Consider the following 18652-nt stretch of genomic DNA (forward strand, 5'->3'; position numbering starts at 1 on the left):
TATGTAGCACATATTGAGCTACAGAAACCTATGTCTGGAGTTTTTATCTTACTCTGCAATTGTCTCATTGACACTTTTCATCCAATTATAATATTTTAAATGTTGATTAATTAATTAGGACTAACTATTCACTATGTAGAAAAAAAAATAATCTATAATCTAAACTATGTGGCATTCACATATTTTTAAGCTCTGCCTAAAGATAGCTGGGACACCATGTATAACTGTTCATCATTATACTTAAATCCATGTTGGTCACGCTTATTCAGGGTTTTCCAGAAGCATGTCAGTTGAAATCAATAAACAACAACTGTTCTTAATTTGACCAAGTGGTGCAATATATGACAATTGGCCTCAACTGGAAGTCACATGGATATACCATAAAACAAAAATATAAATGAATGTCGACCCTCAAACAACAGATCTAGAAGTATAGTTTTGTGCAACCAGCTGAGCATAGCTTACTTATGTTGAGATCTTTGAGACTTTACTTCTTCTACAAGATCTGTCATAAAATAATTTTACCCATAGTTTTTTGGAAGTCTGGTACTGCTTGATGGTTTTTAATTTTGCTGGCATGTGACGTGACATTACATTTAGTGAAATGGCAGCATACCAATGTGAAGCTGAATTGCCATTGAGTGCTCATGCATGATATATATATATATATATATATATATATATATATATATATATATATATATATATATATAACCCTTGACGAAGACGGTCCACCGGTCGAAACTGTTGAAATTAAATACTTGTTCTGTTTACCTTGTAGCACCGCTCAAGTTCTTTACGTTTGAAAAGTAGCCTGAAGAATTTTTCTTTACCTACTACATATATATACAGAGAGAGAGAGAGAGAGAGAATATTAATTGTGTCCGGATCTCTAGATATAAAAAAAGTCTAATGGAAGCTTATCGATATCAGTCCTGCTGTATGCAGTGCTTGCTGCATATAGTAGTTGGCCTTTCGATCTCGATTGATTAAGATCAAATTTCTTGGTCACGATTGGCTACATTGTGCAAGCTGCAGGAGGGAGCCAATTGCGGTCGAGAATTTCAACTTGGATCAAGCTCAATCATGATCTAAAATATCCATATGTGACACCAGTATTAGCTATTAATGCAAAGATACAATTATAATCTCATGTGCACATTGTTACTATAAAAAATGCTAATTTATACCACCTGCAGTTCTGTAGCACAACAGTGTTGAGGTGTATTCAATAATTATAAGTTGGACACTGTTCAGGAAGCTTCATGGCAAATCCAATAAAGAAGAGATAGTCCAATTGATGATAATGCAAAAATAGCCCAACATTTAACAAAATGTTACATAGCTAATCAAGGTATGTGAAATAAATGTACATTCATGTTTTTTATGCACATGCACGCAGCAGGGTTTGGTATTATATTAACAAATAGCTCATGAACTTTCTTACTTATACAAATTTTAGCCTGCATTTGCATTTTGGAATATTAAATTACTGAACTCGTGCATTTCTACTAATCATGTAATTGTCTGGTCAGCCAAAGGTGGGAGTGAATACATAAAGAGAAAGAAAAAAAATCAAGGAAACCACTGACACTCGAAGGGGTGTCTGTCGATTTCTGTGCTCTTGTTCTATGCGCTGCAACGTTTTTCCTTGTATCGCCATTACTCAAGGTTGCCCTTGTTTGCGTAACAAATGAGTCCATAAAAACGTGCGAGAACGAGACTTTCCGACGCATATGCCTCGAGCACCGCGTTACAGACGTGAGCTGGTTACGCCGTCTGAGAATGTCGCCAGCCTCTTGAGCAGACAAAATACGCAAGTCAGAGACAAAATTAGCCTTGCATACCGCCTACCGCAGTCATCGGACGCAGTGGTTATAAAACCGAATCAGTAATTTGAACGCAGACGTAAATTTGCAAGCTACCGCTGTCATCAGAAAGCTCTAAAATCTAACATTAAATGGTCGACATCGTCCAAAATATTTCTGCATGGTTGACCCCCATCGTGTTATACGTAGCTTTCGAAAACAAACGCTTTGACATGTTGCATACCGGCTACTGCAGTCATTAGACCCCGTGGTAATCGAATGAAATCAGTAATTTGAATGCAGATGCAGCATAGTCTTGCAAGCACAGACAGATAAAATTAAACTTGGGAGTAGAATTAGCGAGAAAAACAAAAGGCCTCGGCACGTTCACAGACGCAGCAGGTGCCATCAAAAAGGTATAAAATCGAACATTAGATGGTCGATATCGAGTGAAGCGAGCGCCAGACAAGTCGTCAGTCTCGTGCAAAATATTCCGTTTTTGCCCCCTGTTGTGTTATATGTGTACATCTCTCGGAAATGAACGGTTCGGAGAAGCGTTGTTCACTAAGCCGTAATGTGTAGCATTCGTATTAAGGACATATATTCAAGATAAAATACATATGTATGTATATTGCCATACCGATTACGTCAGCATGTTAATGAGAGCACACCAAATACTATATAGGTGTATCGGTTTCGTACCTGCTATGATAAATACGAGAGAAAAACAACGGCGAAGTTGTCAGAATATAACCATGGAAAACGCAGTGTGCGTTCGGGTGCCTATTGCTGCTTTGCACTACAGCATGTTTTTCTCGCGAGATGAATAAATGCTTGCGTAGTAATTTTCGCACAGCAGAAGTAGTATGTCGCTGCAGTGACACACATCAGTCTTTTTAACTTGAACTCCACCGTTGAACAGACATACGAAGAAAGAACGGCGAAGTTGTCAAAATATAACCATGAAAAACGCACCGTGCGTTCGGGTGCCTATTGCTGCCTTGTACTACAGCATTTCTTTTTTTCTCGCGAGAAGAATAAATGTTTGCGTAGTAGTTTTCGCATAGCAGAAATAGTATGCCGCTGCAGTGACACACAGCAGTCTTTTTAGCTTGAACTCCTACGTCGAACAGACATACGCACAGCTGTCACATTATTAGCGTACCTAATGAAATGGTTAACTGTGCCTAGCGTATTTCAAATACTGCAAATACATCGCCAGTTTGCCGTGACTGCAACGTAGCTTCTTTATTTCATGCGAAAACCGCCGATTATCGTAATACGGCGAAGAAATGTTCATATTGGTACGGGTCGCCGCCCAGAATTTTCAACATGGCGGCAGCCTGTCTCCCTGCTACGGAGAGAGACGAGCGGGCATAGCTTATCGTTCGTAAAGTTGATGCAAGGCGCACATATGTTTTAGCGCATTACAATGGCCTGAAAATTTATTCACTTAATTCTGAAAGCTCGTCACTACAACACCCACACATAGCGCCGTCCAAACGCAATCTATCGCCATTGCACTTTTTTGCTTTCTTTTTTTCTGTCTTCGCATTCGCCATGTTTGAAATTTTCGATGCCCGGCCGGCCCGGCTTCCTCGTCTCCTTCGTTCTCCTTTCTGCACCCGGCACCAACGTTGACGTCGTGGGCTACGATAGGTGGAAAAAAGCGCGGGATATAAATCGTGGCTTTCTATTGGACCGTGCGAGTACATATTCGAGCCCCGTACCGCAGATTCTTCAGTGCCGTTGAAACTTGTCTAGGTGGGATGGTACTGCGCCAGTAGAGACGAGGACGCGAGAGTGGACGGCCGCAAACGCGGTGAGCCGCGCTACCACACGAATGAACGCTAAATCTCCTAGTCCAGTATAGGTACGTTTCTCGATTTTCAAATTTGTGTGCTTTATTTACCGTGTCATCTCATCTTGTAAAATTTTGTTGGAAGTATCCGGGGAATATAAAGTTCTAGTTTTCGGAGCTGTAGTTCACTGAGTGCGTTGGTCATGCTCAAGCTGTTCGGTCATGTCGCCACTGAAATGTCTAGCAGGAAAGCGTACAAACGTCGATCTTGTATTTTTTTAATCTTATGTAAAGCTACATATGTTTTGCTTAGCGTTAATTGCATTTCAGTTCACACCAACGGCCTTTCATGGGCGGGCATCCATTCTTGATCTTCAGGCCGCCATGTTAGTCAAGTGGCCTTTGTTCGCGTCCGCCATGTTGGCGCATCCGTTTGTGCCTTAACGCTTTTTTTTCTTTTTCAGCGCGGCAACGACCTCAAGCAACATGGGGTCCCAGCAATTCTGCCTCAAGTGGAACAACCACCAATCGAACATGCTGGCCGTGTTCGAACAGCTTCTCTCCAACGAAGCGCTGGTGGACGTGACGCTTGCGTGCGAAGGTCTATCGCTGAAGGCCCACAAGATGGTTCTGTCCGCTTGCAGTCCCTTCTTTCAAGCTCTTTTTGTCGAAAATCCCTGCAAGCACCCCATTGTGATCATGAAAGATATGAGATATATGGACTTAAAAGCCATCGTCGAGTTCATGTACCGCGGCGAGGTTAATGTATCTCAAGACCAACTCTCCGCTCTTCTCAAGACGGCGGAGACGCTCAAAGTCAAAGGACTGGCGGAAGTCACCGGCGAGAACAAGCATGGTGCGCTTGTGAGTGTGGACGGTGCGGATCCTAAGCCAGTGGGCACCCCTCGTGCCGAATCTCCGCCGCTTAGTAAACGGAAAAGAGGGCGGCCTCGGAGACGCTCGCCCAGCGATTCCAACAAGAGCGATTCCGAAGACCAGGGTGGCCCTCCGGCGACGCGCATCAAGGGACCCGAAAGCCCCGAAATCATCGAGGATGGCAGTTTGTCGAGCGACCGTGTTACGGCCCTTCCGGCCGCATCTCCTTCGAGTCGGACTTCTTCCACTGTGGCGGTGTCTTCTACGGCTGTGCCTCCTAGCGCGCACCTTGGTTCCACCGCCAAGGCCACCAACTCTTTGGCCACCTCGCAGCATACTCAGGACTCCATTGGTGACGACGTGGGGGAGGGCGACGATGCGGACTTTGAGGTCGAGCCCTCTAACCTAATGGAACAGTCCATGACGACAGAGAACGTAGGTTACGTTACTAAGAGTCTGTGCGGTGGACTCGTTTTTTTTTCTGCGTTCTGTGACAAAAGTGCTTAGCCATCGGTTTTTGCTTCCCTACCTTTTTCTTTTAGGTTCCTGTGTTCACGGACGTTGCCTCATCATCACAAGCACTAGGGAACGAGTCACAGCAGTCTCATCACACAGGGTCCACATCAGACAGTACAGCTCTTGTTCCTGTTCAAGCCTCATTGCCTTCAGACATCTCCATTTCCAGTCAAGGTACGCTGCTCTTCTTCCTTGTATATTGCGTTGCTCATGTTCGCCTCCCTTGCGTGCAGTGGACATCAAACCGTCGCCTTCTAGTTTAATACCCTACGACGACCAGGCGATTTCGCCTGTAGTCGCAGCTCCTCCTGCCGCAGCGGCCTCCTCTGCGGAGGGCGCATCCATGGCTATGATGTTCATGGACTCTTCGGGCGTCCCTGCAATCGCCGGCCCGTCCAATTATCATCCGGACAAGCAACAGTCAACTCCATCTCATGGTACGTTACCCTCCGACCCCATACCCCTCCTTCCCTTCTCTTTTCACACTCAAACATCGTCCCACGACGATCCTAGCCCCGTCGCGTTTGGGGTTCACCTGCAACGTCAGACGTTGTGCGGCGGCTACGATTGTATCGGGCGTCCCGAAACGTCGCTCTCGTTCTACAATTTATTGACCTGTTTGGTTGCAACTTAATTCGAACGCTTTACGATAGCGACGTTTCTCGCCGATTGGTTAGGGTATTGTACTCAGTCGTGTTTTCAATACTTGCTGTACCGAAATTCTGTAACAAAACGGGAGTAAAGTTTTCTTCTGCAACATCCATGGAGGCTTCTCCGAAGACGCCTGGTCATTTGTTGTGTCCAGAGTCATTTTATCGTCTGCGCATTTGCGACTCGCGTTACCATGTTGGATCTTCGGACCTGGCCGTTTGGGTGGACAGTTCGCGCTGATCTCGGTACCCTGCTGGCCACGTCGGGGACTTGGAGCCTGCTGACTGCAACATCTTTTTCGCGTCGCGTGCGTTTCGGTTTATGTCATCGCCATTCTCTGCAACTGAAAATTGGCAGCGAGACTTGGTAAGTTGCATTTTAGATCCCCCTTCCTAACTCCCCCGTGCCCCCCCACACCTTTAGCATCAACACGGTAAATCAATCCTCGTTTAGGGCCTTAGGGAGTTAGATTTTTTTAATGTGTGATTATATGTATTGCATTGTAACAAGTCGCTCATTAAATTGACCGGGAGGGTTGTTATGTCTCATTTTTTAAGTTAAACACACGGGCGAGCAAAAGCGAATGTTGATGGATGGATGGATGCGTGCGTGCGTGCGTGCATGTGTTTGTATTGCTGGTTGTGAGAAGTCCCCACACAATCACTTGTTGCTCAGTCCGATACCCAACACTACTCCCCGGGGACACATTTCTTGCGAGCTCCTGTGGTCGCTGCTGTGTTGCGTCCAGTTGCTGCGATTACTGGAGCTATCTCTTGGAAACTTCCAAGCTCTTGTTACATTGACCGAGTGCCCCTCGGTTAACGAGAACCTGAGCTTGCATGCAACACTTCTCTGGGTGGGGTGCCCCTGGGTGGGGATGGATTTCTAGGTGCTGTCCTACCGGATGAACCTGGCCAACTGTTGGTAATAGGTAATAATTTGGGGCGTGTTGGGAGTGTGTTCACCGTGTTTTTTTCTGCAGGTGGAAAGCAGTCCTGCTGTGCTGCTGCGAACAGGCGGCTAGTGTAAAGCTTTGGTTTTTGGTGTCCACCGATTCAGCTGCAGTAAGCGTGGTAGTGGCATTCGACAATAAAATCATTTGATAAAATTTTTGTGCCTTTGTGTTCCTTTCGGTAAAGCATGTCGGCAATCGGCCTCGTCAGAAGCCAAAGCTTTCGTGATTGCATGAAGGCGAGCGTACGCGAAGCGGAGCAGGTATGTACTGCAAGGAATTAGAGTAATACTGAAGTACACACGAAATGAAGCAGGCAAGTATGTACCGCATGGCGTAGGTGTCTCCTTTAAAAAGCAAATACAGAAAAACTAGCAGCTAGTGAAGTCCGCGAAACTGCAGATTTGCAAGGTTCTCAACACTGCAGCCGCGGCTCAAAAACGGCAATAGCGAGCTAGGCTGGCTACGTCCGATACTGTGGTGAAGCGCGCTGAGCCTAGTGTGAAAGCCCGTTGTAGCCATATTGCTTTCAAGAAATCCCTGTACGCGATTCAGTTTTTCATCGTTGCGTACGGCTTCGTCGAATGTGATGCAGGCAACAGAGGTTTGGTAGGTTTGAAGACCGCGGGGGAGCTGCTATTTCCGAATGGCGTAGCGTTGGTAGGCTGAACGTCCGCTGAGGAGCCTTGCGTGTGTTGAGTCTCGTCGAATGAACCCTATTCGGAAATGGCTTAAGAGGTCCACCTCTACCTATCGATACCTTGAACTCGCTATAGTGTCATAATCGCAGCGGCCCATGCGAAATTTCGTAGGTGCAAGTTTTCGCCAAACATCGTCATTGGATTATGCCCAGGTGCTGAACTGGCGAATTGGGTATGTGCAATTTTTTCACCAGACCGAACTGCTGTACTGCATGTCTTAAACCGCGGCCATGTCGGATGGTTTAGAATGTTGGTTTAACTGTGGTGTGGCTAGCATGCACACGCATGTAGCAGGCTGGGCATACAGTTTGCTTTACCTTTACCTAGCACCATTGAACTGTTAGGCTGCCCTCGAGACCATCTAAATACTGAAATGTTAAATTTGAGTTCTCGCCGCAGACTTGTCGAAGCAAACATGTTTGCCCCTGCGATATGGGCTTTGCTCGAAGAGAATACTGCATTGAGAGTGCCCTGTGTGCATTTGTATATTGCGCTTTCGTCAACGGACGTAGTTTCGACTGTCTACTGGAGTGTGGAGAAATTGTAAATAAGGAACTTTGTATTCACTGTACTTCCCACCCTTGAGCATGCACACGATTCCTGATTAAAACTGCCGGACTCGATTGTGCGAGGTGCAGGTATATCTCTCTGTAGCTTCGTGCTACCATTTGAGTGGACGTCAGTTTTTCCTTTTCGCGGGTATATTGCGTTTAATTTCAACATTGAGGCTTCAGGTTTCGTATGCGTTAAATGTTTTTGCAAGAACTTCATATATGCGCCTCATTAACTAGCCAGCGCTGGTTTAAAACAGCGCACCATGCTGATTTACAATTGTTGCACTATTGTAACATAAGTGTTATAAGTACGGATCACATGGAAGCCATACTTCCTAGTTTCATACGCTGCTAAAAAAGCTTGAAGCTGAAATTTCAGTTGTGGTTAGTTCATGAAGCAGGGTGGTTCCATGCGTTTTAAGCACATAAATTGGCCTGTTTCATTTTCATGTCCCTATCCATGATTATGCAATAACGAGAGCTGATTATGACATTTGAAAGTGTACTGCCTTAGTCAAGATGTATAGTATAGTACTACAAACAATTTTGTCGACATAATGCCTGTAATATTATGACACATCCAGTGCAAACATTCTTACAAAATTATGGCGTAATTTTGAGCTTAACGTTACAGCGCAAACACCTAAGACAATCCATACCTAAGACAATTTTTTCTTTTTGTGGATTGTCTTAGGTGTTTGCGCTGTAATGTTAAGCTCAGAATTATGTATCAACTAGGCCCAAATGAGGTGTTACTGATATGGTGTAATTTGTACACCATAATAGCACTGTGGCACAATATAGCACTGTGGCAGAAATAAGTCCTGTTACCGATGTAGCTTTGTGGCATGCGGCTTGAACATTAGCGCACAGTTCACATTCCACAGTTTCTGCTTCATCTATAGAAGGGACTTTGTTTATTGGCAAAGTGAATGGAATACAGCATCTTTAGACTTTGAGTACAATTACATTTATCTTGCCTTTAGAAGCTTGTCTGTCTGCTAGCTACTTCACATCGTTTGCTGTTCAACTTTAAATGCTCTGGTGTTTGAACTTGTATGTAGAGTACATGCGCGAACTTGTATGTAGAGTATATGCACCACAGCTCACTATATATAGAAAAGTGCAAGTATCTGTCTGCACATGTTACGGACAGGTGTCTGCTTCAATAGAGGCATTTGGCAGCAGCAGACTAGCTGTGTAGATGCCATTAGGAGAAAGTTTCTTCTTCTTAAGAACTATGAAAAGCTGCTGTTGTTTTCCTCTGTGACTTTGCCACAGCAAACCTTTGGTGGTTCCTGAGCCCACACTTCACAGCCATGCTTTTTTTTTGCTATTTGAGTTACTTGATTATATATATACTTTCGCACGCATTTCATTCTTTCTTGTAAACATTGCACACAGCAGCTAATTCTGCTGTAAAACAATTGTGCTGCAGGCGGATGTTTCACATTACTGTGGTCCCATCATCATTTCCTATTTGGCCACTAAAAATTGCTGCCTTGAAAACACAGCATGGATCTATATGCAGGATTTTTTAGAAAAAGTGTTTGGCAGTTTTTTAGATAGGGAAGATGCAATAATTAGGTGGCTTCCTATGTGTTGCTTTTACCACAGGGCATACATTATAAAATTACAAGCTAGTAATTAAAGAAGTAACTGAATATTATACTCACTTTTTATTTCAAGCATTCAAGTTATTAATTCTAATGAAAGACATAAAGACCGTTACCAAAGAGTCCATAACCTGTTCGTGACATGCAGAAAGCTGACTGCTAATTTCAGCAATGCCTCACTGCATGTTTGCCAAACAATGAAGCATAAACGTGTTCTTGAGGGTGTCTGTTAAGGTGCAACAGTAGTGCTCTTTGGCAGTTTAATTTCGGTTCTTATTACACTGCAGAAATAAGTAGCACCAGCTTCTTGCATTCTGAAACCAGTTATAAATTTCTTGGATGATGGGTTTCGAGCCTTTCATTAGGATTAATCATTTGAATTTGTCAGTGAACCCTTTAAGGTGCTGTATACACTATTGTGCGTCAACAGCAAGAGCACTACTGAAAGCAATGACATTGAAATGTGTCGCATACACCTTGAAACGCTTCTCACTGGAATCATGCTGCAAGCTTGAATAAAATGTGTAAAATGCTTTATTAAATTGAATGGGGATGTAAACGGTTATGTATTGTTACTCTGTTTGTGAGAATGTCATATGCAGTGGGTTCACTTCTTCCATTGCTTTTTGCAGTGTGTTGCACCAGGTGTAATTTTCAAGTGGCTGGATAGATGCTTTTCATGCTTACTAGACATGAAATAGTTCATGTTCCCATATATGATCTTCCAGTGGTGAATTTTTGCATGGAGTCCACATTCTGTAAACTTGACAAACCTCACTAAAGAGTTGCAAATTTTTATTTTGTTATGCAGCTGTATGATATTTATAATTCTGAAGATGTAAGGAATATAGTGAAATTAAGTTTTAAACCAACAGAATTGGTGCCTGAATGGTTTCAAATTTGTCTGAGTGCCTGAATGGTTTCAAATTTGTCTGATTTTTATAATTGTCTAATTGTCATTGCAGTGTATAATTGTATACCTTGTCATTTTAATGTATTTGCCTTTGTGGTAAAAGCAGTCCCAAGGAAATTGCTTAGGTATTGCATTTCCCCTAATAAGGATTTTTGAACATATTTTCTGAACACCGTGTATATTCTTCATACATGTTTACTCCGTGAGGGCAGTCATTGAATGCTAAAAAAGACATGAGCAGATAATGCAAAATGTTAGCAACCTTTATGAAAGGGGCCCTGAAATAGTTCCTAGCATTGTCTCACTATTAAAGGACGTCATCTTACGAATTTCTTGCTGCAAAAAATTTTGTCATATCCTTCATTTACACGTAGAGTTATCACACCGATACTTGACTTTATCTCTCTTTTCGTCTCTGCTAGTGTGCTGGAAGCTGCACAGCGGAGAAGCCAAGGGGGCAAACCCTCAGCCAAAAATTCAGCGTTGTGGCAGCGAAAGGGCTTGTGGCACCCGTGGCAGTTGTGGTAAACTATGCCACACAGTAACACCTCTGCCACCTCGAAGGCATTGTGCAGCTACGTGCAGTGCAAAGGCGAAATGATTTTTCTGTATTTTTAAGATCGCAGACGTATACCTTTCTCATTTAACTAAAAAGTAGCAGTTTTGTATTGCTGAGAATGCTCTCACAGTGAAAATCGGTCAGTAGCATTGGTGGCACAGCTGCTTTTGATGATGCTGCATGACGGCATTGAGGAGGCAAGAGCAAGCAATCTTTCATTGTGTTTGACGGTTGATCGTAAATTCTCTGCTGCATGCATCGCAGTAATATTTCACTCGCATGTTCACAACAGCCTCTATGACGGATTGGCAATGTTTATTTACTTTTTTCAACAAGCGTTCCAGGGTACCTTTTACCTAAGTATTGTGCACTATGATGTGTCCAGAAAAACTGTTGTCCAAATAATAAAACTGGTAAAACCTAAGACACTGTACAAGTAAAATTTTTCTTTTTTTAGAAAATACTTGTGTTCTTACGTTATTTCAGGGCATGAGCATACATTCTTTTGTTAATTAAAGACATAAATGCTCTGCTTTCTTCTCAATTTAGGTACAAAGGCCTCATAAAGGGGACAAACAGTGCAAAAAAGTGCAGGGCAAGAGAGGACACAACATACTTGCAGCAAAGGAGGGCATAACATGAGCACTGACAAAATGAAGGATGCAACACATTTGATGCAAGATGAAGACGGGACAAGACTAAGGGGCCTTTGTCATGTCTGCTTTTCGTGCTGTTTGTTCCTTATGCAAGATGAATCAACTAGACCAATGTGGTGCTCCTTTGCTTGATCATTGTAAAATGCTGTCTTTGGCATTTCATGATTGTTTGGATTCAGATTAGTAGTAGTAGCTTTGTGTAATAAATGGAGGAAAGGAGAAGATGAAGAGCTGTGGGCATTCTAACTATCACAGTTCTCTGCAGCACTGCAAAAGATGCAGGTGAAAAAATAGGGGAAAGTTACAATAGATTTTCTTTTATTACTGTTGCCATAAAAGTAAATGACCCTTTTCAGCAGTCTTGCTACACATGGATAATTTTTTACTTGTTGGTAATTTTCACTTGGGTGTGGACCTTGGCTAAGTGTAACAAAAAAAAATTACAGACTGTGTTAGACAGGTAAGGATGATGATGCTAGGGTTGTGAAGATAGCAATTATTAGCATTCAATTTAGTAAAAATATAATTTGGGTGACGTGAAATATTTGTTGGACTTTCGTTGTTAACTAGGTATTTTTGTATGTGAGGAAAACCTGTGCGTGACAGCTTGTATTAAATTAGTTTTGCCATTGCTGGTGCTTAAGCTACTGTGTCAAATCTTAATGTATAATTTACCAAGCAGTAATATGTGTGATTGCATTTAACACCTCAGTTTGGGTTGGTAAGGATCTTTACTGAGGGGTTTGATCTGAACACGCATTTGCTACATGAACGAAATATGGAAGCACGCCAATATATATATATGTATCACCATCATCATCCTATTTTATGCCCACTGCAGGACGGAGGTCTCTCCCTGCAATCTCCAATTACCCTTGTCCTGCGCCAACTGATTCCAACTAGCACCCACAAATTTCCTAATTTCGTCGCACCACCTAGTCTACTGCCATCCTCTACTGTGCTTCCTTTCTCTTGGTACCCATTCTGTCACCCTAATGGTTCAACGGTTTTCTAATCTGTCCATTACATGACCTGCCCAGCACCATTTTTTTCTCTTAATGTCTACTAGAATATCGTCTATACGCATTTGCTCTCTGATCGAAGCCGCTCTCTTTCTGTCTCTTAAAGTTATGCCTAGCATTCTTCGTTCCATCACTCTTTACATGGTCCTCAACTTGTTCTCAAGCTTCTTTGTCACTCTTCAAGTCTGCCCCATATGTTAGCACCGGTAAAATGCACTGATTGTATACCTTGCTTTTCAATGATAACAGTAAGCTCCCAGTCAGGAGCTCGCGATGTCTGCCGTATGCGATCCAACCCATTTTTATTCTGTGAATTTCCTTCTCATGGTCAGGGTTCCCTGTGATTAGTTGACCAAGGTAAGCATACTTATGCACAGACTCTAGAGGCTGACTTACGATCTTGAACTCTTGTTCTTTTGCCTGGTTATTTATCATTATCTTTGTCTTCTGCATATTAATCTTCAACCCCACTCTTACACTCTCCGTGTTAAGGTCCTCAATCATTTGTTATAACTCGTCCGAAGTGTTACTGAATAGAACAATATCATGGGCAAATCGAAGGTTGCCGAGGTATTTGCCGTCGATCCTTACTCCTAAACCTTCCCAGTTTAATAGTTTGAATACTTCTTCGAAGCACACAGTGAATAGCTTTGGAGAGATTGTGTCTCCTTGTATGACCCCTTTCTTTATAGGTATCTTTCTGCTTCTGTAGAATTAAGGTGGCTGTGGAATCCCTGTAGATATTTTCCAGGGTATTTACGTAAGCAGTCTGCACTCCTTGATTACACAGTGCCTCTCAGTGCTGGTGTCTCTACCGAATCAAATGCTTTTTCATAATCATAATCATATATATAAGCCATATAGAGAGGCTTATTGTACTCTGCGGGTTTCTCGATAACCTTAATGACATAGATGTGATCCAATGTAGAGTACCCCTTCCTAAAGCCAGCCTGTTCGTTTGGTTGACTAAAGTTCAGTGTTGCCCTTATTCTATTGGAGATTATTTTAATAAATATTTTATATAATACTGGGAGTAAGCTAATGGGCCTATAATTTTTCAGTTCTTTAACGTCTCCCTTTTTGTAGATCAGTGTAATGTTTGCGTTCTTCCAGTTTTCTGGGACCCTTGCAGTCAATAGACACTTCGTATAGAGAGCCGCCAGTTTTCCTAGCATTATGTCTCCTCCATCTTTGATTAAATTGTCTCTTATTCCATCCTCTCCTGCCGTTTTTCCCCGTTTCATGCCTTGCAAGGGCCTCCTGACCTCATCTCTAGTTATAGGAGTAGTATCTGTATATTGTTCGTTATTGTTCTGAATAGAGTTCTCCCGAGTCCTCTGGGTACTGTACAGGTCAGTATAGAATTATTCCGATGCTCTTATTATACCTTCGAGTTTGCTGATGATATTACTTTGCTTATCTCAGTGCATACATCTTGGTTTGTCCTATGCCAAGTTTCTTTCTCACTGATTTTAGACTGCGTCCATTTTTTACGGCATCTTCAGTCTTCCTCATGTTATAATTTCGAATATCACTTATTTTTGTTTTGTTGATCAGTTTTGACAGTTCCGCGAATTCTATCTTATCTCTTGAATTTGACACTTCCATTCTTTGTTGTTTTTTATTAAGGTCCTTTGTTACTTGGAAGAGCTTGCCTACTGGTTGGCTTGGTGCTTTGCCTCCCAATTCACTTGCTGCCTCTGAAGCCAGCCTGGTTACGGTTTCATTCATTAGCTCTATGTCATCGTCATCTCTCTGTTCTAAGGCTGCATATTTGTTTGCAAGTACCAGCCTGAATTTGTCTGCTTTTAGCCTTACTGCCTCTAAGTTGACCTGTATTTTTCTTGACCAACTTTACTCTTTCTCTGTTAAAATTGAGCTGAATCCTAGCCCTCAGTAACATGAAATCAATTTCACTCATTTCACCCTTAGGGCTTTTGCAGGTCCTTGAAAACCCTATATATATATATATATATATATATATATATATGTATATATATGTGCTTTATTCTTATTTTGGAATGCCGGTTATGTGAAGGGCTCCAAGAGTTTGCAAAAGGGCTATGAGCACATCTGCTTATGCTCTATCGTGAGTAAGCATTCTCATAAATTTGTAAGTGAGATTCAAAGTGCAGCTTGCTCTTGTACATGCAACATACGTGCTGAGTACCGAGCAATGCGTAGAAGTTATCACTTCAATGGCTGTAATGGACATGTATACAATGCATGTATGACACTCTGTTCACTCATTGTTACCGCTATGGTACAAGAGTGCAGGAAATGGAGGGTCTTTGGAGATATTCGTCAACAACACGGCTCTTAGGCATACAAATATGTGCAGAAGTCACTGGGCCTGGGAGCTTAGCTTCTGCAACAAGCACTAATGATTCCATGCCATTGGGCTGCTCAAGTACTTGGCATCCCCACTTAATGGGTGGGATAGAGAGGAGGGGGTCTATAGTGTGTACTCAGTAAAGTGGTAGAAATCGTAGCCGAGCATCAATGGCCCTGGCAGAGCTCCACCGATTTGGCATAAAAGTGCGAGGCCTTCAAAAAGTTTTATAAAATTGCACAGCAGATAATGTCTAAACATTTACATTTTGCTGCCTGTGAGCCTTTCGGGACTGTCATGCATAGTAAAAGAAATCAAAGTGGTAATTTTTCACAGCATTTGTGTGTGTAAACTGCAGGTTCACCCTCCAATATGGGCCTTAAGGTGCTCTACAAGATCATCAGCTGATATTTCTGGCAGAAGTTCACCAGACTGGATGTTTTCTGCGCCAACTCTGGAAGAAAGCACCAACTTCTCTGTTTCCAAGACCTTGTAGCGTTTTGGCACTTGTCATCATGTAGGGTTTAACCAGCAATATTTTCTTTGTCTGTGCTGAGTGCTTTATGAGGGACCTTGGTCCACTTCCTTAACTTAAACTTCTACCCCAGTCACACAGGCATACCAAAGCTCCTTTGAAGTCGAGGAGCACAGAGCTCCCCAAAAAACATTAGTTCAAAAAATGTGTGTCAGTGCTACACGGTCTTGAGGTGGTCTCCGCCTGAAGCTTTTAACAGAAACTGCAGCCTGTCCTAAAACACAAAGGTGACGAGGAACTAAAGGAAAGGTGACATGCAGAAAACAGCCGAGGACACTTAGATGCTTAGCAGCTGATAGCCAAATAGCACATGGGATTCATACTGCATCAATGTTGGTGATGGTGACAGGCCGTGCCGGCGCTGCTGTACTGGCACATTTACGAGTGAGATCTCAGTTGTGACAGTATATAGTGCTTAGAAACTTCTATAGTACAGTGAAACTTGTTTTTAGATAAAAATTGAACTTCTGTATTTATACAGAACTTTTATTCGTATGTTGGGCGCTTTCTAGGCTCAAGAGTATTCTCTTGACATTTCAAAAGACAAACGTGGACTCGATTGACTCGATTGACTTGATTGAATGCCTGTGTACCATGCGTCAGGTTCACGTTCAAGAACCCGAGGCGGTCTTTGGTTGAAAGGACTTTAAAAGTGCCTGTGTGACTTGGGTATTAGTACCGCATTCTTTCTCTATCATTGAATGTTTGCTCTGGTAAACATGACAGAGACAAAAGCTTTTTTCTCTTGAAAGGAAAAAAAAAGAAAGAGAAAATTACCCTTTTTGCAGTCGCACATGATTGCCCATATTTATCCGCAGCACTAAAATTGTCATCCGATTCACTGAACTCATGCGAATTTCATCCATAAAATGCATGCACACGAAATGTCGTCACCGTGTTGGCACTATGCACCACAAATTGTATGGAAATCCCTTCAAGCATAAAGTAGAAAAGAAATTTCACTGATGGTTACAGTACTCTCAAATGTGAATTTTGAGTGCAGCTGTTTAGGTATTTTGAATTCGCGATATATTGTGGCAAATATTTGATTCTGAACGTCTGGGTGCGCTCGGTGGTGGCGCTGAGCCTCTGCTCGGGCAGCTCGTTTAGCAGCAGCAGCAGGTGAAGCAATTCCGCCGGTTGCATTGCTCATTGTTCAGAAGGAAAGGTGTGAACGCGACAACGCATGGCTCATCTCGCGTGGAGTGCATTCTCTGGCGGTAGTGGCGCCCTAGGCGAAGTAGCTCATGCACATTAGTTCTGAAGCCTACGCCAACGCTTTGTTTCCATGCTGGTTGCTGCTGACACTCCGCTTTCCACCTCATGGTTCCCACTGCACCCTCCTCTCTGCCTTTATCCTCGCGCCTTTTCGCGCTCACTGCTTTTTTCGTCTCCTGCTGTGCACTGCGTGTGCCCTTGTCTTTGACTGTGCTTGTTTGCTTGGCTAAGGCTAATTTACACTAGGCCAACACGACGCCGATTTCGGTCTGCTGACTGTCAGCGACAGTGTTTTTTCCTTCGTGTTTGCGCCTCTGTCACACTGTATCAACACCGAGCTCTCCGCAGACCATTGGCAGGTTGTCGGCGTTGGTAGAGTGCGACAGAGGTGTCACACGAAGGAAAAGACGCTGTTGCTGACAGTCCGCAGACTGAAATCGATGTCGTGTTGGCCTAGTGTGAATGAACCTTTACAAGTAATGCTGACACTTGCCACAGGAATGGCTGCCTAAAAGCTATGCTCTAAATAGCGCTGCCCTCATCTGTAGATATCGGTGCAATCTTGCTTGCTGCATCAGTATATGCATCTACAATGGTTTTGGGAATTCTGAGAAGGAAACATCCTAACTTTCAGAAGATTACCGACTGGTAGCCTAGAAAAGTGAATGTTCTATGTTTTTTTATACATGTCGCACTTTTAGAACAAGGAGGTTTCTTTATGCTTTTATTTTTATATTTCTGTATGCCAAGTATTTTAGAGGTACAGCTCACTCAATTTGAATCTGCTGTGGTGGTGCAAAAGGGAGGACATGCTTTGTGATTTCTAGTGAAAAAGAGGCTATCAGTGCCATGTGTGTCATTTTAGTCCGTTGTGCACAACTTTGTTAAGACCTGCTTTTTGCTGCACAACTCTTGTAAAGCCTATTTGTGACATTTGTATTGATTTTGTATTGTCTCAAAGGTTGACTGATATTGTGCTTGCAGATCCTTTTACTTTAGCCTTGTGGTTGTGCTAGGATAGGTTAAAAATTGTGGCTTACCATAAATTCTAACTCTTGCTTAATTCATATGATCCCTTGGTGTTTTTTGAACTACAGGGGAAGTGCTGGTTGGGAAGTCATGGTTTTCATGAAAAAATGTTGTCCAAAATCTTCACTTGTATATTACTTTGATAACGTCATAATTTGAGCTTGTCAGGATTCATAATCCTGAATTTTGAAAAGTGCAGCACAGGACAATTACAGAAGAAGGCGCACATGATGCACAGTGCTGTGTGTGTCCTTTTGTCCTGTGTTGTGTGGTTCACATTTCAACATGAATGCTATTGTCACGCATTCTACTTGAGTGAAAAAGCAATGAGCATTGTTTGAAATGAAGTGCGTGTAATACACTTGCAGTAGTTCTAGCAGTTGGAAATTTCACCGTGCTACAGTGCTGTCATTTGACACGACGCAGGCACCAGCTGCCACTGTAAAGCAGAGAAGCCTGTCTACGTTGCACGTACCGCATAGACTAATGTAATAGTCATGCTTGTGTGAAGGAAGCACCCTTAACTTTGAATGAGATATTAATGAAAAGATTGAAATTTTGCTTTTGTGCATGCCATATAAGCAGCATCCCTTACATGAGGTGAAGAGGAACAAAGGAGGCAACAAACTAGAACAGCCATGTTGAGCCATAGTTATGCTAATTCATTGCTAATTAATTGTACTTGTTACTGGTTCATATTATACTTGATGCTATACAACTCGGTGCCATTCAGTAGGTCTCTTTGGTTTGCTGCATTTGCTGAACTAGTTCAGCTGCAGTGCTGCAAGAGAACAGTGCTAGTTTGGAAACTTGAAGAGTAGTGCCGACACAGTAGTGCTGCATGCTTATTTCCAAAATGAATAGAAATGTGCAAGCCTTGTTGTGTGCTTTCATGCATAGTTGGCATCATTAT

At 42.7% G+C, this 18652-nt stretch overlaps 1 protein-coding gene and 1 long non-coding RNA gene across 19 annotated transcripts in view; both read left to right on the forward strand.

Annotated features, from left to right (window-relative positions):
• The first annotated feature begins 3523 nt into the window (after positions 1 to 3523).
• LOC135904132 (protein tramtrack, beta isoform-like) overlaps positions 3524 to 18652 on the forward strand; it is a 227153-nt gene continuing 212024 nt past the window's right edge. For all 18 annotated transcript variants that reach the window (XM_070531592.1, XM_070531591.1, XM_070531587.1 and 15 more), the window contains exons 1-4: positions 3524 to 3681; positions 4074 to 4920; positions 5028 to 5175; positions 5235 to 5438. In XM_070531592.1, coding sequence (XP_070387693.1) covers positions 4096 to 4920; positions 5028 to 5175; positions 5235 to 5438 — 1177 coding nt within the window. In that variant the 5' untranslated portion in view covers positions 3524 to 3681; positions 4074 to 4095. The remainder of the gene's footprint in view (positions 3682 to 4073; positions 4921 to 5027; positions 5176 to 5234; positions 5439 to 18652) is intronic.
• On the forward strand, positions 7019 to 15468 carry LOC135904192 (uncharacterized). Its single transcript, XR_010565035.2, has 3 exons — positions 7019 to 7477; positions 10811 to 10912; positions 15316 to 15468. It is a non-coding gene; the product is annotated as an uncharacterized lncRNA (long non-coding RNA).

This window comes from Dermacentor albipictus, chromosome 1 (assembly GCF_038994185.2).
Source record: "Dermacentor albipictus isolate Rhodes 1998 colony chromosome 1, USDA_Dalb.pri_finalv2, whole genome shotgun sequence".
In the NCBI taxonomy this organism is placed as follows: Eukaryota; Metazoa; Arthropoda; class Arachnida; order Ixodida; family Ixodidae; genus Dermacentor; species Dermacentor albipictus.